Raw genomic sequence first — 20728 nt, 5'->3', positions numbered from 1 at the left:
AGCTTCCTACAAGGCAACCCTGTGGGAACTTGGTGCCTGCCATCAGAGCTCTCCTAGGCAACAGCCCCACACAAGCAAGCTCCCATGCTATATCTGCATCAGCAGGGGTAAACTGCAGCACTGAGAGTTTAAAACTTACCTTTATCACATGCCTTCCAAAAGAAAATCCTCTAAATGTATTACTTTTTCTTAAAATCAGCCTGCTAAATGATTGAATTAATAGAGGAAAAGTGCCTAATTTAGAGAAATAAAATCTAGTTGCATTAAAACGACTGCTTCAGTTTTTCCAAAACAATGCATAAGTAAATAATTCAGGCAAAACTTCGCTTATTTCCCACACCCCAAATATCCTTTACCCTTTTCTTCTCCTGTAGATATTGATCCCATGCAAATTCTTGAACAGGAATTATTATAGGATCTTCAAATGTGGATGGATAATTACTCTTCAAATTCTATGTTTCAAAATAGAATAATTATTTTAGAGTAGGTTCTCTTTTAAAGTAGAAATCACTACCCCACCCCCATTTTTATAGTATCTCCAGAAAATTTTATACAACATACACCCAGCTCTCACAGTCTTAGATGCCCCTTGCCAGCTCCCAGAAGCCCCTCTGCTTCCCTCCATTAAGTCCCTCCCCAGACCACACTTATTTGTCTCTGATCTGGAGAGAATAAGTTCCTTGAGGACAAAGAGGATGTCTTAGTATCCCACTGGCCTCAAGATCTGGCACATAGTGGACCATCCTCACATAACAAAAGAATAAACAAATGAAAAAAAATGAGTTTATGCCAACAGTTTTGTGATCTACCATGTTCTTTTAGGATTAGTTTTTCCCTAAATTACGCTCTTACTAAACCTCAGTAGATCTCTGGATACTTTTGACAAAATGTTTTGAAGAAATTTATTGCTTTAATTCACTGACATATGACCAAAAGGATGACAGAATGACCAAAATGATATTGTTGTGCTCTACCCCTTGGGAAAAAGAGAAGTAAATATTAAATATGTTTTGGTCTAGATATTGAGCACGTATTGATTTAACATATTTTGTTTTGTCTGTGTGAATCTGAGAAAATTCTTACTGGTTAACAATTTCTGACCAAAAAAAAGTTTTGGTTCCTGATATGTTCCACTTTGCCTCCTCCTAAAGCAAGAGAAGGCAGCTGAGGCAATAGTAGTGAGGCCTCACTTTCCTGAGCAGGTATGAGAGTAAACAGGCCAACAGGGAAGTGTCAGCTGGCTGCTTCTGTCGTGGTCTAAGAGGACACTGGCCTGGCACACTTCATCAAGGATGAATATTCCAAAGGGGAAAAAGGCAGGATGTGAGTGTACCCTGCCTGGGGACCAGGGGTAGCAGAACAGGGCAACAGCAATCTGGCCGTTTCCTTCTTAGACTGCTGTAGCCAACCCACAGCTGATGTGTCCTTTTTCTCAATTCCAGTGTCTGTGCTCTGTCTCAGCTGGTCATGCAGGATGACTGCTGTTTCTCACTGAGGGACTACTTGGCATAAAAACTAATAAGCCCAATAGTTTTGAAATTAAGGCTACTTAATCATACTTTCTTCATAATATAGTGTCTGTTTCAGAATGGACTACATCCAAATTAGAATATATGTAATACTTACCCTATAAATCTAAATCTTTGTCAGTTAATTAAGGCATCAGGGATTGCTCACAAATGATCATGTTGGGAATATATTCAAGGATCCTTTACTAAGAACTGATGTGACACTGATACGTTTTCATATTCAAACAGAGGTATAGTAGGCAAAAGCTTAAGAAAGTGAAAATTAACATTACTAATTGTTTTCTTAACCTAATGTCCTCTGCAACAGGGGTTGGTGAGCTGTGGCCAGCAAGTCACATCTGGACCACTGCCTGTTTTTGTAAGACTTGAGAGCTAAGAATAATTTTTAGAGTTTTAAACAGTTGAAAAAAATCATGAGAAACATTATTTCATGTCATGTGAAGTTACATGCAAGTCAAATTTCAGTGTCCATAATAAATTTTTATTGGAAAACCACCGTTCATTTATATACTGTCTATAGCTGCTTTTGCACAAGGGCAGAGTTGAGTAGTGACTAAGAGCCTACGGCCCCGAAGGCGTAATAATTTTTTATGTAGACGACTTTACAGAAAAAAATTTGCCAAGATCTCTACAGTGTGGAGAAGAACATGTGCCTTCAGAAAAGGAGCTAAGAAAAACAAAAGACAAAAAAAAAAAAAAAATCCCTTAAACTCATTAAACAACCTGGGTCTTAAAACTTTGCTGATCCTATCAGCCTAGCTAACACAGTCCATAATTTCTACTTTTTTTGATGATCCATGTATCCTTTTCACAGACTGAACACTTGTTCTCTCCATTTTGATGTAAGCTTTATCTACTTCACAAATTAGTTACTATTTCCTGAGTTTATATAAATACAAACTTTAACTCTGTGAACTTAGACAGGCAAGAGGATAGGAATTTCTTAAGATTTCTTCTATTTGGGAACATTTTGTGTCAAGTATCCAGCTGGGTACTTTGGGAGATACGAACATGAATAAGGCATTTTCCTGGAATCTGGTAGGGTTTTGAAGGAGAGAAGCTTGGCACAATCTTACAGTCCCATTGCTGTAGCAAACCCCAAAGACGTGCTGAATTCTACATTTCAACATTTCATACATTTCTGCATTTTTCCAGCATTAGGGTTATAAGTGTGCTGCAGCATTACTGACCTGGCCAAATTCTTCCCGTTAAAGTGTTTTTCCTTAACTCTTTTAAGCACCTATTCGATTATAATGCGGTGGCTGCTATGGGAAATTTAAAGGAAAAAAACCCTCCCAAATGAATAGTTTTCAAAAACTACTTGAGGAGGGAGTTTGTAAAAAAAAAAAAAAATCAGCTAGTTATATGGCAACATTTTTTCCCAAGAAGTTGTAAAATCTATAATTTTAATTAAAAATTAATGTGGAATAAAATCTGTGGTAATGTAGAGGGAGGAATCACTTTTATTCCCACGAAGGTTTTTGTGCTTCCTTTGCTCGGAAAGCCCTTTAAAGGTAGCCCTTCTCGAAGGGGAAACTCCCGCCCGGACCGGCACTTGTTCCCGCTCGGATCCACCGAGAAGTAGCCCACCTCAGCCGGGACCGCCTCCCTGAACAGCTACTCCCGCTACCGGAAGGCGAAAAACCCGGAAGCGGGAAGGGCAGCCCGCATTTGTGGTTTCTTCACGGTTACCTCAGCGGCGCTCTTCGCAATCTGAAAGCTGGAACTTTTGAAGAGCCCCACTACCTTCACCTGCAGCGGCTGCTCGGGCGGCGACTGCGAGCTGCACGGGGCCGATTGCTGTGTGCTCGCCATGGCGGCGCGCGAAGACTCCTCCGACCACAAACAGTGCGCGTCGCCGGGGTAACCGCGCTGCCCCGCCCCCGCCGCCGTCAAGGAGGAGGGGCCGAGGGGCGGGCCGAGGGGCGAGGAGGGCGGCGAAGGCCCGGCTTTTCCTCAACTTTGAGCCTGTTGCTAGTGAGGCGGGAAAGGACTCGCGGGCGACCGCCTCCAGTGACGAGTTTCGGGGAGAAGGTACAGGAGCCCGCGCCCCGCGTGCCTCCGCCCGTCTCGCCGCCCGCCCGGGCCCCCTCTGCGACCACCTGCCTGCCCAGGGTCCTCGGGCTCTTCCGTCGCCTCCCGTTAGCGCCCTATTTCGCCGCAAATCGCCTTTCCGGGTTGGCGCGCGGCCCGATTGGGGCCAGCCGGCCGGTTGCCGGGGTAACGCGGGAGTCTGTCCCCCGCAGCGCGGGCTTCGGGGCCGCGGCCCTCCTAGGAGCGGGAGGGCTGTGCGACCACTTTTGCGCCTTGCCCCGGGAGGAGTGCCGCCCGCCCCTGTCCCCACCGTTGCCGTCGCTGCGGAGGCCCAGCGTCCCCGAGCGTCCCCGCCATGAAGCCCAACTTCACCCTGCGACTGAGGGTCTTTAACCTCAACTGCTGGTGAGTGCGTCTGCTGACCCGGGCCTGGGGCCGCCGTCCCGCTCGCTCCCACACAGCCAAAGGAAGAAGGCCTTGCTCACATCCGGGCCGCGGCTCCGCTCGGTCCTACAACCTCGGGGTTGCGGGGACCATCCGCACCTCCAGGGCGCACACCTGGCCCCAGCTCCGGTAGTACCTGGAGCGCAGGGCACCCCGAGCCGTCACCTCCCCTGGCCCTTCTTGTCCGCAGGGGCATTCCCTACTTGAGCAAGCACCGGGCTGACCGCGTGAAGCGCCTGGGAGACTTCCTGAACATGGAGAGCTTCGACCTAGCTCTACTGGAGGAGGTGGGCCGAGCGGAACCGGTGTGGAACCCTGGCTGGAGGTGGGGGGCGGCTGAGGAAGCGGGACGGGGCTTTCTCCCTGGCATCTTTAACCTGCTCCTTAAGGTGTGGAGTGAACAGGACTTCCAGGACCTGAGACAGAAGCTGTTGCCCACCTACCCAGCTGCACACTACTTCAGGAGGTGAGAAGCCGACTCACTTGGGAGCCTATTCTCAAATCTGGAGGCTGTTGGCCCTGCCAGCCTTTCCCTATGCTTCCTGTACCCTCTTCCTTCACCCAAGCGTCTTCTCTGCTGGGTGTGGGAGCAGAAGGCAGAATGAGGAAAATCTAGCTCCTCAGCTCATCTTAGCTTTATTATCAGGCCGTCATATCACCCCACCAAGGCCTTTTGCTTTGAGCTTTGTTCGGAGGCTGGTGCCTGCAACACAGAGAGAAAAAAGTAGCTGATAAGAGCTGGGAGACAAAGGAGGGGAAGGGGGCTGGGTATTTCTCTCCCTGCTTTTCTGGTTATTAATCAGGACTTGGCTTTCAGCGGCATCATTGGCAGTGGCCTCTGTGTCTTCTCCAAACACCCAATCCAGGAATTCACCCAGCATGTCTTCACCCTCAATGGCTACCCCTACATGGTGAGCCTGATCTCTGACCTCTTCCACCTCCCTTCCCCACCCCCCACTAACACATAGTAAAGGAGGTCCCCTTCCTTGGACTATAGGGGATGGACAGAAAGAGAATGGCAGTGCCCTGAGTTCCTCCCCTCTCTTGCCTGCAGATCCATCATGGTGACTGGTTCTGTGGGAAGGCTGTGGGGCTGCTGGTGCTCCATCTGAGCGGATTGGTGCTCAATGCCTATGTGACCCATGTGAGTGAAGCCAGCAGTGCTTAGGGCTGGGACAGGCAGGCTTGTCCTGGGAGGGAGAGGTAGGACTTCTCTGGCTGGGCTGCCTTGGGGTGAGGTGTCTCTGGGCAGGATCTCCTAAGGCCAGCAGTCCAGGTTCACACATTTTTTAAGAAGCACCATACCAAGTGACAGACACAAGCTTGTTTTGCCCCTGCCCCTGGGACTCTGTCTCACCTGCCATAATCTCATCTATCTTACTCAGCTCCATGCAGAGTACAATCGACAGAAGGATGTCTACCTAGCACATCGTGTGGCCCAAGCTTGGGAGCTGGCCCAGTTCATCCAGTGTGTGAGCCTGGGCTTGACAGGGGAAGTGGGATGGGGTCCAGGGACTGAGGAGTGGCAAGGGTCCCACTTTTAGGACAGAGCTGGTGGGAGAATTCTTGCCTCACTATCTTGGTCACTCCAGCCACACATCCAAGAAGGCCGACATGGTTCTGTTGTGTGGGGATCTCAACTTGCACCCGAAAGACCTGGGCTGTCGCCTCCTGAAGGAGTGGACGGGGCTATGTGATGCCTATCTTGAGACCCGGGACTTCAAGGTGAGGACCTGCTATCTATTTCCCCACCTACACCCCCAGCTTCTCTCCCTCCTCCTTTCCCCACATCCTAGCTCGAGCCAGCTATTCACCTAGGGCTCAGAAGAAGGCTGTACAATGGTACCTGAGAACTGCTACGTCAATCGGCGGGAGCTGGAGCAATTTCCCTTGGGCATCCGCATTGACTATGTGCTTTATAAGGTCAGACCTCTCCCCACAACATGTCTTCACCCACTGTGTCTCTTTGTCTTTCACCAGCCTGTGCTGATCCTTTTTCCAACTAGTCTAGTCTTATATCACTGATGGCTGGAGAATGGGACAGCCAGCAGCTGATTCTTTGGGAAGACACCCTCACAAAGAAGTTTCTCTCTGGCCCTTTTCCTAGGCAGTTTCTGGCCTATACATCTCCTGTAAGACTTTCAAAACTACCACAGGCCATGACCCTCACAGTGGCACCCCACTCTCCGATCATGAAGCCCTGATGGCTACTCTGTGTGTGAGACACAGCCCCCCCCAGCACACCTCCAGCCATTCTCATGGTGAGTCATCCCCATCCTTTTCCTTGGCCCTTCCCCACCACAAGGCAGCCTCTCCACTCTGACCATCTCCCCCACCCCACTGCCCTGTCTTGTTCTAGGACCAGCAGAGAGGTCAGCATTGATCAGTGTGCTAAGGGAGGCCTGGACAGAGCTGGACCAGGGCATGGCTCAAGCTCTCTGGTGGGCCACCATCACTGGCTACGTGATTGGTCTGGGTCTGCTGCTCCTGGCGTTGCTGTGTGCCCTGGCAGTTGGAGGAGGGATCAGGGAAGTTGCTATACTGCTCTGGACCCCTAGTGTAGGACTGGTGCTGGGGGCAGGTGCAGTCTACCTTTTCCACGTGCAGGAGGCCAAAGGCTTGTGTAGGGCCCGAGCTGAACTCCAGCATGTGCTAGGAAGGGCAAGGGAGGCCCAGGATCTGAGCCCAGAGTCCCAGCCAGCTCTGCAACCGGGACGGCAGGAGGGGGACAGAGCTGAGGAACAATAAAGCTTGACACTTTTGTGGCTCTGCCTTTTTCCTTTTAGAGGCAGTGACTGGGGCCAGCAGTCCGTGTGATTGTCACAGTGTAGACCTTCAGGCTCCTACACATCTTCCAACCTCCCTGCACACTCCCCCACCTCCCAGCTGCAGGCAGCCAAAAACGTTATGGCAGAGACGTTTTTATTATAAACAGTGAAGCCCTCTTCTAATCAGCCCAGATGAACAGAGTGGCACCATGCTTGGGTGAGGTGGTCTTCGTTGCACGGGATAAGACAGGCAGCCCACCCTCTTTTAGCCCTGGGCCCCTGACCCTGTGGCCAGCTCGCTGAGCCTGCGCTCCTCCCGGAAGCGGATGAGGGCATCTCGCTGGTTCACCACGTCCACCAGCTGCCTCAGAACCTGGTCCTCAGCCTGCCGATCAGCAGCTGTCTTCAGGATTTCTGCACGTAGGAGAGGAAGCTTAGAGAACAGAGAACTGGCAGGGAGGCAGGAGAGGCACAAGCTAATCCCGGCCTGTGTAACTTCTACAACACCAGCTGTTTCCCAGTCTGAATTTGGTTTATCAGCACTAATGGTTTTCTACCATTGTTTAGCAGCAGCACCATTTCAAAGGAAATCTTGCATAAAAGCCCAATTGTGCAGCTCTGACTACACTGAAGGTGCAGAGTAAGGGCATGGAGCCCCGTCCTCTGGCTTCCTCCAATTCAAGAGGCAGTTCGGCCTCAGAGGTACTCAGACTAGAGGACCATTGCCTGGGCAGTATCTGATATCATGAGGCTTACACCAGCCTCTCCCAACATCCCACCCACCTTCCCGGTTTATATAGGTTCGTAGTTTTTGGTCCAGCTGCCACTGTTTCTCCTCCAGGTTCAACTCCTGTACCCTGTGGAGGCAGAAAGAGAAAAGGCACAGGTGTCCGGGGTGCCCAAGGACCTGGCTGGGGCCTGGCTTATAGGCCACTGTCACCCACTCCCCAACCTAGACACGCCTTACGTGATCATGAGCTCGGCCTCCTCAGCCACCAGGCTGTTTTTCTCCTGAACAAGCTGCAGCAGCTGTTCTAGCCATAGCGCCTTTTGCTTTTTGGGGGAACCTGATAAGGAAAAAGGGGGGCCAGTCAGGAGGCCTCCAGCCAGGGTCACAGGAGTCATGGGCATGCAGAGTGGAGCCTGCCGTGGGCTAGAGCCGGGTGGAGTAGGGGGTTGCTGGGGGCATTAAACAGTGCTCAGAGGCAGAGGTGTCCCAGCTCATCGCTCCCCTGTCTTCACTCACTGCTCTGGCTCCTCAAGGCCAGCTCCAGCTTCGTGCCCTTGGCCTCCAGCTCCCTCAGAGCCACCTCAATCTCATTTAGTCGCCGCTGGATGGCCTGAGGAGTACAGGACAGGAGACCCAGAAGTCTGTGGATTGCTCAAGAACAGAGCCTGGGAGGAGCTCTGATGCCCAGTCTCAGAACTCTGACCCCATCAGAACTTCAGGAACCCCTAGGCCCCACCTGAGCCTTGCAGAACCGCTTCATCTCCTCCTCCTTAGCACGGCGCAGCAGAGTCCGACGCCACGTTGGGTAATTGTTCATGGTGCCTGAGTTCTTGGCCAAGTTCCACAGGACCTGTGGCAGGGTCAGGCCAGTCAGCGGTGGATAGGGGCTGGGGAAGCTCCATTTGGAAGGGACCAGAAAGACCCTGGACAGGAAGTGGGGTAAGTTCTGATAGAAAAAATGGAAGCTTAGAGACATGAAGGAGTCAAAACTGGGTGAGAAGACATTAGGAGACATTTGGGCTTGGAGGAGGGAGCATGCTGTGGCAGGGCAGAGGGTGGGGGGGTGTATTTAGTGGATGCGTGCTGGCTTGGGCAGAATAGGTGGCCAGGTTCCTGCCACTTAACCTGTTGTGTGGTGTCTGGATCCAAAGGCATATCTTCCTCTTCCTCTGCTTCCTCTTCACTGGAGGAGGGACTCTCTTCCTCATTCTCCATGGCTGCCAGAACTGAGCAGAGAAGTAGACGTGGCCTGGGATCCCCACGACCTCCCTTTCCATTCCCCAGCATCCCCTTCCAAGAATCCTAATACCACCAGCCCCATCCCCACCCTGGGGCAGCAGTTACCTTGCGATCTCTGGGCTGGTACTCCCCAGCCCACAAAGCTGCCCTCCAGGGCCTGGTGGGCCAATGCAGAGCAGCTTCGGGGGGGCTTGGGTGGAGGCTCCATTTCCGGGTCAGGGGTAAGATGAAGGGAGGATAACTGCTGGCGTTCCGGGCTAGAAAGGCGGATCAGGCGACGGGTGGGCTGGCTGAGGCCTAGGGCAGGACTGGTCCCCTCCTGGGGGGCCATAGGAGTCGAGGGGCCTAATGGCATGTTACTCTCATCTGGTGTGGGAAGGTCCTAGAAAAGTCACCGTATCTTTTGGTCAGGAACCTGCTCAGTGTGGGTTGAGGCTGCCCCTTTAGACAGATGTGGGCCCTGGTATTCATTCCTGTATGCCATTTCCTGAACAGTGGGATACATCAATAAGTGAAACAGGACAAAAATCCCTGCCATCGTGGAACTTATGCTCTAGTAGAGAGCGTTCGGTTACCCCTGGCAAAGTCAGCTGGGCTTGGAGAGCCCTTCCCTCTTCCCCACCCCTCACACACACTTTCACAGCTTTTACCTGACTCTCGGGGCCTGTGTCACTGCCATCCTCTTTGTGGCCTGGTTGGGGTAGGTGCTGGAGGCAGTAGAAATGTTCTGGGAAGGTCAGAGACGGGAGGAGGCATCAGATGTAGGCAGCCCAGTGCCAAGCTGCTCAATTATCAGGGAAAGTGGGGCTGAAAGGACTGCATTTGCAGGTAAATTTTGACTACCCTCTCCATTCCTTACAACCCCATGTTTGGTGCTTTGGAGGGGACAGAGAAGACCCTGAGCTCAGGGGAAGAAAGTGTCATCTTTAGCCTGTTTCTACCTCATGTCCAGCACCCCACTTCCCCTCCATCTTCAAGCTCCTGCCCCCCAGGCAGAGCCAGACCCAAAGTCCCTCTGGAGGCCTCCCAGTCTCACTTACCATCTTCTGGGTGCTGCCCATAGCCACCTGGCCACAATGTGGCCTCACAGATATGGCAGCGGAAGCAGCTCCGATGGAAGAAACGGCCATCGGCACAGAGGCGCTCCAGGATATAGAGGTGTTCCCCACAGAGCGCACACAGGTCCTCGGCACCGGCCTGCAATGGCCCCCAGATTGCAGGTCAGCTGCAGTCAAGGCTGGCTGCAAATTCCTCCCTTCCTCTGAAACACCCCTCCCTGCCCTTATAGGCCTGTCTGCAGACAGAGCCCCTGTTCTCACCTCCTGGTGTTCAGATGGGGGTGTCATGGGCTCTGGGACAGGTCGCTCCTCAGTACTTGGGGTCTCAGCCTCTACCTAAAAAGGTAAGTGCTCAGGCCCAGAGGTAGAGGGGCAGGCTCAGCTGGGGAGTGTATGGGTGCAGATGAATAGAAAGAACTGGAAGGAAGGGGAGCAAGACCAGGAAGGGAGATTGGATGGGGGGTTACAGAACCTGGGGGGGGGACAGGACATGGGAAGGGACTGTCCAGCCCCTGTGAGCATTTACCTCCAGGCGAGGCTTCTTACCACCAGCATCCTTCCCGTTTTCCTGCAACAAGTCCTACATTCTGAGCCTGGGGGTCTGAGCCCCCAGTCCTCCACTTTCCTCATTCTCTTCCTTCCCATCACCCCAGAAATCCCCACAGGGAACCCACTGTCCAGCCCAACCCCACTCAAACTCTCCACCTGGGCCCGGGTCCGTTGCAGGGTCCTCTGCAGTTTGCCAAGGAGGAGTACAGCACCGGCAATGCCTGGGGAGCCTGGGCTGACGGGGCCTGCAGGGAGTCAGGGTAGACGGTGGGCCCAGAAAGGAAAGATACCTCTCACAGGCTGTCTGTTAGAGGGTGCTCTCTCCTTTCTCTCTCTCTCTCTCTCTCTGTCTCTTAACACACACACACACATCACCACATCTCCTCACCCCATCTCTGTCCCACCCACCTACCCTCCAGGTCACCTGGGTTGTGGGGTGTGTTCTTGAAGGCACTGTGGAAGTGGCTGAGGTAGGCAATGAGGCCCAGTGGGTCACTCCCTGCCACCACTGCTTGTGCAGACAGCACCGGTGTGATGCCCAGCTCGTGCTCCGCCATCCTCAGCGCCCAAGAAGTTGCTTCCAGAGCCCCCACTCCCTGCAGCTCTGAGGGTTCCCTGTTGAGGGTTGGGGAGAAAAGCCAATGGGAGAATAGAACTTGACCCCATGGGAGGAGAGGGACAGTAGGAGGGAGGAGAGGGCATAAAGGGTATTTATTCTCTGTGCTACCCCCACGTGCTCCCAAAGACAAAGGCTGGCCTTGGGGGCCTCTACCACTCACAAAGCTTTCCCTATTGAACGCATGTGATTCTCCTGGGCAGGCAGAGTCAGGAATACCATCTCTAGGGAGGTGAAGTGACTAGGGCAGGATTATTAGCAAGAGGTGGCACTGGGACTCAGCTGGGTGTGCTAACACCTACACAGGGATCCCCCACCATTCCACCCTGCCTGGAGGCAGGGCAGGGGCATGAAAGAGAGGTATGGTCTGCCAGGGACCCCCAAGCCCAATTCCTGACTCACAGTAGGCTGGGCCGCAGTCGGTGCACCAGGGCACACAGAGCCAGCCCGTCAGCCCAGGAGGAAGACAGGTCGGTGACATGGACACCTGGGTACCCAGCTGTCTGCTCCTGGCACCAGCGTAGCAGCTCCTCCTGGGTGCCCGCTGACCCTAGGAGAGGAGGTTATGCTGTGCCCAAGGCCCCCTGGCTCTCAGAGCCCAGTTGCTGAGTGTGGGGCCTGTATAGGAGTGGGAGGCAGGGAACGCACCCCTACGGGGGCCGCAGCCTAACACTCAGTGTCAGTAGCACCTCTTTCATCCCAATTTTTTCATTTGAAAAAAATACTTTTTTGGAATAAAGTAGGGGGATGAATGGAGTGAAATCATCGCTAGCCCCATAGAGGCAGCAGGCTATGAACTGAGGGGCAGAGGCTAAAAAGGAGAGGCAGGTTTAGGGTCTGCAAGGCGGGAAGGGGCAGGATGGCTGAGAATAGTGCAGCATGGCTGCCATCCAGCTGCTTGGTGACAGTAGTGGTTTAAATGCTGAAATACTTCCACACAGGTTGGCAGACAGCTGCCCCTGCGCTCTCCAGGACACCCTCAACCTCCCCACTATCCACCAGTGCTCCAGACTCTGCTCCCTGCTGGCGGGGTGGCCACAGCTATTCTGATGCTCGGTGCTTGTGCCTCACTGCTTGGTAAATATTTTGGACATGGCCCTGGATGGAGGCCTGCTCACCGGTGGCCGGCTCTCCTGAGTCTGTCTTGTCACTGATCCTCCGAACCGGCTCCTTGGCCTCCACGTTATACAGGTCTCGTACCTAAGGCAGCCCCTTTCAGGCCTTGAGGCAGGCTGACCACACACCCTTCTCAGCCCATGGAAGAGGGGCTGCCTGGGTGGGACTCACCCCGAAAGGCAGTGACTGGGCCGGCCAGGAGGGAAGACCTGACCTGGCGGGGGCTGACCTGGCAAGTCTGGGGAACCATGGGTTCTGACCTGATTGGGGGTCACGGCCCGGAGGTTCAGGTTGGGGTAGCGGGTGGTTGGGTCCAGCCCATACTGGGCCACATTGTGGTGCATATTTTCTGGGGAGGTCTGTGACAGGAGCTGGTACAGGCTCTCTCTGGAGGGGGAGGGGGAGGGACAGGGGCACAGGTGGGAGGGCACTGTCAGCACCCACCCCTCAAGAATTGCCAGGCCTTTCTTTTGCCTATGCCCCCATCTACTCACCCAGCACCCCTGATCCTATTCCTGACTCTTATCCTATATCCAGCCCTGCCCTACCCCCCAACTCAGGCCTCACCGCTCTGCCAACACCTCTAGCGGCCCAACGCCCTCTGCCCACCGCTTCACCATCCAGGCAGCATCAAAGGCGGCCAAGAAGCCCCGGGCCACTCCAGTGCCCAGCGGCCAGAAGGGCTGCGGGGTCAGAAGGACAGGAAAACAGCTCAGTGCGAGTCCAACAGGAGTACCCAAGCCCAGATGCCCAAGGGCCAAAGCAGAGGGGCCCTCACCCCACCAAGCCGCCCTCAGCTCCTCCTTACAATAAGCAAACCTTTTTTCACCCCTTCCTTCCCAAGAGGCCACTTCCTCCTTCAACCACAGAACCCCTGTGCTTCCTTACAAGGAGTCCAGAGAGCCCCTCTCCCTCCCCAGTCAGCGACATTGACCCCTCACCTCCACCAGGCAGTCCCCGACCAGCCCCAGCAGCAGGCGGGCGCCGTGCTTCTCCTGCACCCGAGCGGAGCTCTCTGCCCGCATCATGCTTGTGAAGTCAAAGGCAGAGACATCAGGCCGCCCGTGGGCGTCTTGGGCAAACTCCAGCTTCCCAAGCTTGCCGTGGGTGGCAAAGTTGGCAGCTGCTCGAGCAAAGCGCTGCAAAGCCTCGGGCACCACATTGGCGCTGCCAAGCAGCCGGTCGGTATCCGGCCAGTCCTACATGGCCAACAGATCAGAACCAACAGGGTAAACTGGGCCATCCTGTCCCCTTAGGGTAGAAGGTGCATATCCTGAGGCCCCAGGAAGGGGCTTCCCCAGATGACACAGCAGTTGAAGGCTGAACAAGGACTAAAATTTCAACTTCAACGTCCTCCCATGCTCAAGCCCTTCCCTCAACACTCACCCTGTGCTGGGGTCTCAGGCCCCACCCTGCCTCCAAGGCCCAGTCTCATTACTGTTACCGTATACTCATTCGGACAAATCACTGAGCTTCTCAGAGATTTAGAAATAAGATACCTAACTTCTCAAGGTACTCGTGAGAATTAGGTGAGAAAATGCAAATAAATCTCTCAGCACAGTACCTGCACACGAGGTGTTCAACTAGTTCATTCAGCAAATAGTTTACTTATATACACTTACTATATACCAGGCACCACTCTGGGTACTGGGAATCATCAGCAAGAGAAACAAAGAGACAAAACCCCTGCCCTCATGCAGCTTACATCTATAGTCTTGTGGCTGGTATATGGTGTTTAGCCCAGAATATGAGCCAGGTTGCTATGCAAGTCCCAGGGGAGAGAGGATGGGTTCCCTCTGCATCAAGGGGGAGACTGTGCCCAGGCCTGGCCTCTGTCTCCTGGGGCCCACCACCCTGCCCCTCTCTGCCTGGGCCCAGGCCCCACCTGACGCAGCACCCCCAGCCGCAACAGGCACTGCTTCTTGGCTGTCATCACAAAGTAGTGGGTATCATCCTTGTAGTACACAATGTTCTCCAGATCAATGCCTGTGGGGACAGGGCAGGGTTCAGGGGTTGTGTCTCCTCCTCATTATGTGTCACCTCTCCACATACCCCAGCCATGCTTGACCTCCGAGAGATGGGATCACAGCTTAGCCTGCATTGGCTGCCCACCGCCACAGGAGCCCATGAGTTCTAGTGACACAATGGCCTATCTGTCCCAGGCCCAGGGGGCCTAAAGATGTGGAGCAAAGAGAGAAACTTGGGTGGGGTGGCAGCTGGGAGACCTGTACCATGTGGTCACAGGCTTGCAGAAGACAGCCTGGCTTCTCCAACTGGGGTGTGCACACTCCAGGGGACATGACAGTGTGAACCCAAACTAAACATAGGGCGTCTTCTGGAAGTCCCACTTTCATTTGGAATTTACATCATTTCTATAGTAAAGCATATATAAAGAAGCACAGAGCAAATCCCATGCATTTTTGTAAGAGATTTCTAAGACTTGTCCTACTAGGTGGTCAGCTGGGGCTGTACCTGCTGAGTCTCCAGGGGCACGGGTTCTTTGCTGCCAAGACCGCAAAGATGGAAAAGTATGAGATTCCTTGAACTATGGACAGATCTGAGAGGGAGAGGCGGGAGGCAGGCCAAAGTCTGGCATGGGGAGGAGAAACCCTGTGGGCAGGGCCCTGACCTGTGGCTTTGAGCAGGCTCTGGAAGAAGCTCTGGTTATAGATCCTGGCCACGCCGCTGATTTCAGGCACCTGCGTCTCTTCCACGGTGCGCCCATTTACAAAGTTGGCTGTGATGCCAATGGCCAGTTTGCCACGCATTTCTCGCACTGTGAAGCCTAGAGATGGGGACAGGTGGGGAGTGGCAAAAGGACAGCCCAAAAAAGCCCAAGAGGAAACCAAGATGCTGGCTCCTTCAAGGGAAGAGATCACTCACCTTCAGGGACGAATTTACCTCCAGCAGCAGAGATGAGGACATCAAATTCATAGTTGGTCAGTTGGGCTGGGGGGTTGGGCTGGAGCTGGGCACGCCAGCCACTCCCTGGGGCAGAGGGTGTGAGTGGTGCAAAAGCGTGGAAATCTGAAGGGGCCCCCATATTCCCAGGACAAGCCAGTGAAATAATTAAACATGTAAAGGGCTTTATGGTTTAGAAAGGGATGACACATTGTCTATCAAATTATACCTTCACAACAGCCATGGGAAGTGGGGAAGGAAAGAAATACTTCACATTTTACAGATGCTCAAAATGCAGCTCAGTAGGGATTTACACAAGGCCACACTATTAGAAAGGGAGACAGCTCATTCCCAACCCCTCCCTTTTTCTTCCACAAGGCCAAGATGTCCTTGGCAGAGCCAGATGTCAGGCTCAGAGAAGTACTCACCTTTTTTGGGAGGGGGCTGGAGGCCGGTGAAAGTGACACCCCAGTGGATTTCCACCCCCAGCAATAATGTCACTTTCAACAAAAGCAGCTGAAGTTGCCGGATGCCTGGAAGGGAGAAGACATTAGGAACAGAATGCTGGGACCCCACAGCCTCCCCAAGCACTGGTATGCCCCTGTCAGAGCAGGAGAAGGTCTTAGGGATCACTCAGTCCAACTGCCTATTTTACAGGTGAGGGACCTGAGTCCTGAAAGCTACCTGGCTGAAGTGAATGTCGTCCACTCTGCCCCTTGGCTGGCCCAGCAGCGCCCTCACTGGCCTGTCTCTAAGCCCAGGCTCACCCGCCCCTCCAGGCTACCACACGGTGCTCACTGATGTGGTCCAGGGAGCCTGTGCAAAAGCGCCCATAGAACTTCTTGGCGCCAAGTCCCCGAAGGTCATGAATGGTGAAGGGCCAGAGGTGGAGCACGTTGTGGCGAGAGAACTTGGTGCGCTTCTCCACCACCACCACGTGGGCCCCGAGCATCGCCAGCTCCACGGCAGCCCGCAGCCCGCAAGGTCCCGCACCCACCACTAGGCACTGCGAACACACAAGGCAATATGGGCACGGCGTCAGGCCTCCCTCCCCTGACTTACCCCACTCTCCAAGCTCCATCCCAGGCACTGTGTACCCACCTTGGTGCTGGTGCAGGCCCGGCCCTGCTGGTACACAGGCTGGCTGGCTCGCTTGTCCAGCTTGGCCCACAGCGACTTGGCGCTCCAGTAGTTGAGCTGGGCCTTGATCTTGTGGTACTGGGGCAGCCCCCCTCCCGGCTCCAGCCCCAAGGCCCCGCACAGCCCCTGGAAGCTGCTTAGCACATCCTGGCACAGTTGGGCCTGCAGGAAGCTCTCAAAGTGGGCATGCGCAGGGTTGGTGGCGGTGGGTGCGGCCATGGAGACCCTGGGGGCTCCCAGAGAGGGGAGCAGCTGGGCAGAGGCACGTGGCTGCTGAAGAAAAGGAAGGAAGAGAAGGGAGGAGGCTGGAGAAAGGAGGAAGGGAAAAGGAAGGGGAGGAGAAGAAAGCAGTCTGGTATTCCCAGAGAGCTCCAGATCCATCCCTGATTGGCTCTGCTCCTCTCAGCCAGCTGCTCCAGAGACAGCTGCTAACCCCTCCACTCCAAGTGAAATTTGCCAAATTTGGAAATGAAAAATCAGCAGTCCTGGGCACAAAGGGCACACGGGAAGCCAGGGAGCCTCCAGCTCAGCCTTCCTGTCCAGGGAGCTCCAAGCCCTATTCCATCTCTGAGGCCCAAGGGACAGGCATTCTTACTCTGCCTTCTTGAGGCCCTGGAAACAGGGCATGGGGAATTTCTCAAACGCGGAGAGGGCAAAGTGCCCAGGAGGAAAGCTTTCCTTGCAGTGCAGACAAGGACAGATCTACCAGCAACCCCAGTAGCTGGGCACACATGCTGTTCCATCTCACCCCACGCCTCCTTGTGCCGTGTGCCCCTTGATGGACTCAGTGCCACGCTGGCCATGGGGTGTGTTATGCCAGGGGCAAAGTTTTCCTCTTTTGCACTCGTGATTACCTCCTGAGAGAGGGGTTGACCATTTCTAACTCGGTGGATTCCACTTCCCACCACCAAAACTACCTTAACAAACAGCCTGAGGATGTTGCATCTGACTGAGTGACACACAGTTGGGTCTATTTCTGACTCACTGCGGTCAAAATACTTCCCCTGTGACTTGTCACTGCTCCAGCGGGCGTTGAGGAGTTGAGGGGCGACAAGGCAGCACGATTCGCTCCTCCCAGCTTTCTCCCACCCCCATCGACCCCCCCGCCCCATCCCCTGCATGATCTCCCAGGAATTTCCCGAGACAAGGCCTCCCTTTGTGCCCTCCTCCCTCGCTCGGGCCCCCACGCAACTTGAAGGGTATGGGAGAGGGCCTTCTCACGCTGGGACCGGGAGGAATCAGAGGGTATGGCGGATGTGGTTGCCCACGGGGGAGTTAGGAAAGGTGGGTGGAGTTGATGGGGGGAAGCCAATGGACTGATCCCCTTGAGCCCCCTCGACCGCCCACCGGTCCCAGCCTGAGCCCAGCGGGTCAGGCCGAGGCAGAAGGAGATTAAAATCGCCGCCACAGGTCACCTGTGGTAAGGAAAGGCAAAGGTCTTTCTTGAGCAGTGGAGAGGGGGTGGTGGTGGAAGGAGGAAGCCCTCAGAGAAGTGAGTAGAGTGGGAAACGCCAGGACAAAGGGGTGGAGCTGTCTGGAAAGATGGAGAGGGAGCTTGACTACTGGAGGCGGGGGTCGGGAGGTACTCACACTCTGGACCATAAAGCCTGCAGAGGTGCTGAGCTGGGCTGAGCAGGACTGAGCAGGTCGTAACTGCGGAGAGACGGGCCGGACCCGCCAGGCAGGATTCCCAAGCGCCCGGAGCCACCTTTCCCCGAAAGCGCACCCCTACTCCCACCCCGGGCCCCCGCGGGCAAGGGGCGCACAGCTCCCGCAGCTGGACAACTTACCCGGGGGGCTCCGGAGCCCGGAAGGGCCGCTTCCTGCCAGGCGGGCGTCCCAGCCTGGGCGGGTTGTGGGGCGGGGGAAAGGAGGTGGAGGAGGCGCGGACCAAAAGCCGGCGTTGCAGGGCTGCGCGCCGGGTGCGCCGTGTCCGGCTGGGTGTGGGCTTCCGTGAAGGACGCGCGGCCTGCAGAGGATTTATTCGCGCCTCATTAGCATCTCATTACACCTCAATCCCCGGCTCGGGATAGCCTGGGGCCCGCCCATGGGCGTGGCGCTGCAGACGCCGCGTTCCGCTTGGGGGCCCGGAGACCCGGGCCCCGCCAGGCTGGGGTCTATAACCCAGGAGTCGGAGGCGCCCAGAGCCCGAGAGCGCGCCCGCGGCCTCGGGCTCCATCCTGATGCCTGCGCCTACAAAGCTAATCCTTCCCAGGCGGACGAGGCACCCCACCATTACGCAGTGCCTACTCCGCCTCCGTCTCCGAACACTAGGCAGAGACGGCGCTCGGGCTGTGCAAGAAGTTTGCAGAAGCTGTTGGGTCCGTAGGCAGCGCCGGAACCTTTGCGTTCTTCTACCGGGAGATGCAAGGCCCGAGCGCCCCACGATGGATCCAAGCGTGGGATCCGCCTCCCCTGCAAGCAGTCTGCTCTTAGACCCGGGCTGAGAGCATGGGCATAAATTCGAGTCCTGGAAACTCGGCAGTCTGCAGCTTCCACAGTGGCAGAGTGAGAGAACAAGAGGGTCTTGGGGTGGGAATGGGAATATTAGAAGACAACTAAGAATGGCAGAAATGGGAGGGATGTGTGGGTGAGAAGCTAGTACCCCCAATAATCAAGATGCCTTGGAGAAAGGACCCACAGACCTGTCAGTGCTGAAAAGGGCTCGAGAGACCTTGGGGATCAACTTCCTCATATTCCTGATAAGGAAGTAGTGCTGAATGTGAAGACACTTTCCCAAGGTCATTCAACTAGTTAGTATTTATAAAACATCAACTGTCATTTATTGAACGTCTACTATGAATATCACCTTAATCTCAATGATCATTTCCCATTTTACTGTCCCATTTTACTGAAAAGGAAACCGAGGGTCACAGAGGTTCTGCGACCCGCAACAAGTTACACAGCAAGTGGCAGAGCTAGTGTGGTCTATCTGGAGTTCACCAGACCAGACCCAGGTCTATCTGGACTCCATCACACCAGTGTTTATCCAACGTGACAAATGAAAGCCTGGCATTATAAGAAGCTGTTTCTTGTTTAGAGAGGGTGACACTGTTACATCAGAAACACTGACAAAACAGAGAAATAAATGGGTGGGTCCTTTCTGTGGGATCCAAGGACCAGAAAGAGCTGGTGTCCTCTCCCTTCTCTTTATTCTCACTTTGCTTTCTGTTTGGAAACACTAAGACCCAGAAAGACCTGTATACTCACTTCTCCTGGCCTGAACAGAGGAGACAGGGAAGGGGAAATGCCTGCTCCCTGCCTGGAGAGGCAGGGAATTCAGCCAGGTTAGGCTCAGGAAACTAGGGCAGCCTCCCAGCTGGGTCCATCCTAGCTTTCGAGTGTGACTAGTCATTTGGCTTGAAATCAATCTGCCAAATATCAGACACACCCATATTTAAATACATCATATAAAAAGAGTTCTAAAGTCCACTCCAAATAGGTTACAAGGCTTTTAGAATCACCCTTATTTCCCTTTCATTAGCGGATGGTAAATAACCAGCTGCTCTGACTTAGTGCATTTGCAAAGGCCCAACAGGGTCTGCCCCTTGACTCAATAAATTGGGGTCACATCCACAGTGTTGTGTAGCTCTCTGAATGACAGATGGTGAAACTTGTCTTTAAAAAAGATCACAGAACAATAACTTCATCAGTGCTTAAAAAACAGCTGACTTGGAGTTTCACTTTATGTTAAAGATACACAGTGGAGTAAAAAGCAATGGGGAATATATTGATTTGTAATCTTGAAGATCTGGTCAGATTCCAGCTTTGCTTCACACGAACTTACTGTAACCTTGAAAAATCACCAACCACCATCTTCCATCTTATCTCTAAACGGAGGCAGTTTAGTTACTCAACCTCTTCAACATATTTTGACTCTAAAATTCTATTATTAAGTGTTGGTGATTCTAAGAAATGTACAATCTAGGCCCCCTATTGGAACTGTCTTCAAAAAAAAATTGACCTCTATTAAAGCTAAAAGAATAAATTATTATTTATCTACAAATGTTTCTCTTCTTAATTAGAATCTTATTTGAAACATGAGCCACATTACATGTATATGAAACTAGAAATATTGGTGCAAACACATTGGCTAATTCATACTGAATCAAAGAAGTGGCTGATACATGAAAAGTCAGTTTTAAAAGAATCCCATTCCAATGTTTTGCAAATAATCATGCCAGTGGTAGCCTAGGTGAAAAACCTGGGCCATTAAGATAGGATCCCTTTCCTCTAATCCACACCATGTTCTGTCTTCTTGCAATGCCATCCTTACCTCACCTCCCAATCTCTCATCTCCTAAGCCTGTAGCCCGAAACTAGATCCTTAGCAGGTGACACATCTAAGCTGTCCTGTATATGGCCTTACACTGTATAAGTCAGTGCGTCCAAACACTACACCCACTGTTCTGGGTCAGGAGCTGTGCCTGCAGTGTGACCAGGCAGACACAGCTCCTGCTGTAAAAATAATTACCAAGTCCAAAGTGTAGAGTGCTGTAGATGGATAAGAAAGGGTGGCTTGACTGAGATTAGAGGGTCAGGAAGGATTAGAGGGTGAGGAAGTGACACTTGCACTGAATTCTGACAGACGTGAAGACATTAGAC

At 53.5% G+C, this 20728-nt stretch overlaps 3 protein-coding genes across 16 annotated transcripts in view; 1 reads left to right on the top strand and 2 right to left on the bottom strand.

The window, feature by feature from the left end:
* The window catches only part of PPIL6 (peptidylprolyl isomerase like 6), a 32602-nt gene extending 29216 nt beyond the window's left edge, over positions 1-3386 (bottom strand). For 4 of the 6 annotated variants that reach the window (XM_045524742.2, XM_045524741.2, XM_045524745.2 and 1 more), the window contains exons 1-2: positions 3222-3386; positions 357-452 (exon numbers count right to left, since the gene is read on the bottom strand). In XM_045524742.2, the coding sequence (XP_045380698.1) occupies positions 357-452; positions 3222-3344 (219 nt within the window). In that variant the 5' untranslated portion in view covers positions 3345-3386. The remainder of the gene's footprint in view (positions 1-356; positions 453-3221) is intronic. The other 2 variants (XM_045524744.2, XM_010965400.3) reach the window with 1 other exon arrangement.
* SMPD2 (sphingomyelin phosphodiesterase 2) lies at positions 3364-6772 on the top strand. 4 transcript variants are annotated; one of them, XM_045524740.2, is made up of 11 exons: positions 3364-3563; positions 3776-3968; positions 4198-4294; positions 4397-4473; positions 4825-4918; positions 5062-5151; positions 5393-5475; positions 5600-5732; positions 5826-5930; positions 6115-6268; positions 6367-6772. In XM_045524740.2, the coding sequence occupies exons 2-11, from the start codon at positions 3919-3921 to the stop codon at positions 6753-6755; spliced, it is 1272 nt and encodes a 423-aa protein (XP_045380696.1). In that variant the 5' UTR covers positions 3364-3563; positions 3776-3918; the 3' UTR covers positions 6756-6772. The 4 variants fall into 4 exon arrangements, with proteins under 4 accessions (XP_045380696.1, XP_010963705.1, XP_074224638.1 ...); XM_010965403.3 differs by lacking the exon at positions 3776-3968; XM_074368537.1 differs by having other exon boundaries at positions 3364-3968.
* A 140-nt stretch (positions 6773-6912) lies between these two features.
* MICAL1 (microtubule associated monooxygenase, calponin and LIM domain containing 1) lies at positions 6913-18300 on the bottom strand. Of its 6 annotated transcripts, none has more exons than XM_074368512.1 (26): positions 17915-18300; positions 17715-17777; positions 16086-16394; positions 15783-15990; positions 15413-15517; positions 14967-15071; positions 14713-14868; positions 13969-14069; positions 13025-13282; positions 12651-12766; positions 12344-12470; positions 12086-12167; positions 11370-11517; positions 10776-10966; positions 10508-10596; positions 10329-10370; positions 10064-10138; positions 9785-9941; positions 9395-9471; positions 8850-9126; positions 8631-8731; positions 8242-8355; positions 8022-8115; positions 7743-7842; positions 7559-7632; positions 6913-7189 (listed from the first exon to the last, which is right to left on the bottom strand). In XM_074368512.1, the coding sequence occupies exons 2-26, from the start codon at positions 17724-17726 to the stop codon at positions 7041-7043; spliced, it is 3267 nt and encodes a 1088-aa protein (XP_074224613.1). In that variant the 5' UTR covers positions 17727-17777; positions 17915-18300; the 3' UTR covers positions 6913-7040. The 6 variants fall into 6 exon arrangements, with proteins under 6 accessions (XP_074224613.1, XP_074224615.1, XP_074224612.1 ...); XM_074368514.1 differs by having other exon boundaries at positions 16086-16429; positions 17915-18299; XM_074368511.1 differs by having other exon boundaries at positions 16086-16397; positions 17915-18299.
* Between the last annotated feature and the right edge of the window lie 2428 nt (positions 18301-20728).

Source organism: Camelus bactrianus, chromosome 8, assembly GCF_048773025.1.
Source record: "Camelus bactrianus isolate YW-2024 breed Bactrian camel chromosome 8, ASM4877302v1, whole genome shotgun sequence".
NCBI classification, from domain to species: Eukaryota; Metazoa; Chordata; class Mammalia; order Artiodactyla; family Camelidae; genus Camelus; species Camelus bactrianus.
This window is presented reverse-complemented; position numbering and strand designations above follow the sequence as displayed.

What these genes read in the sequence shown, in the direction of transcription:
- SMPD2 (XM_045524740.2), top strand. Translation starts at nt 3,919, where the DNA reads ATGAAGCCCAACTTCACCCTGCGACTGAGGGTCTTTAACCTCAACTGC. An exon ending in TCAATGGCTACCCCTACATG is followed by an intron (nt 4,919 to 5,061) that starts GTGAGCCTGATC and finishes TCTTGCCTGCAG; the next exon opens with ATCCATCATGGTGACTGGTT. An exon ending in GAGCTGGCCCAGTTCATCCA is followed by an intron (nt 5,476 to 5,599) that starts GTGTGTGAGCCT and finishes TGGTCACTCCAG; the next exon opens with CCACACATCCAAGAAGGCCG.
- MICAL1 (XM_045524735.2), bottom strand. Translation starts at nt 16,505, where the DNA reads ATGGATCTGGAGCTCTCTGGGAATACCAGACTGCTTTCTTCTCCTCCC. An exon ending in CCAGCCCCCTCCCAAAAAAG is followed by an intron (nt 15,072 to 15,412) that starts GTGAGTACTTCT and finishes CCTCTGCCCCAG; the next exon opens with GGAGTGGCTGGCGTGCCCAG. An exon ending in AACCTATATAAACCGGGAAG is followed by an intron (nt 7,190 to 7,558) that starts GTGGGTGGGATG and finishes TCCTACGTGCAG; the next exon opens with AAATCCTGAAGACAGCTGCT.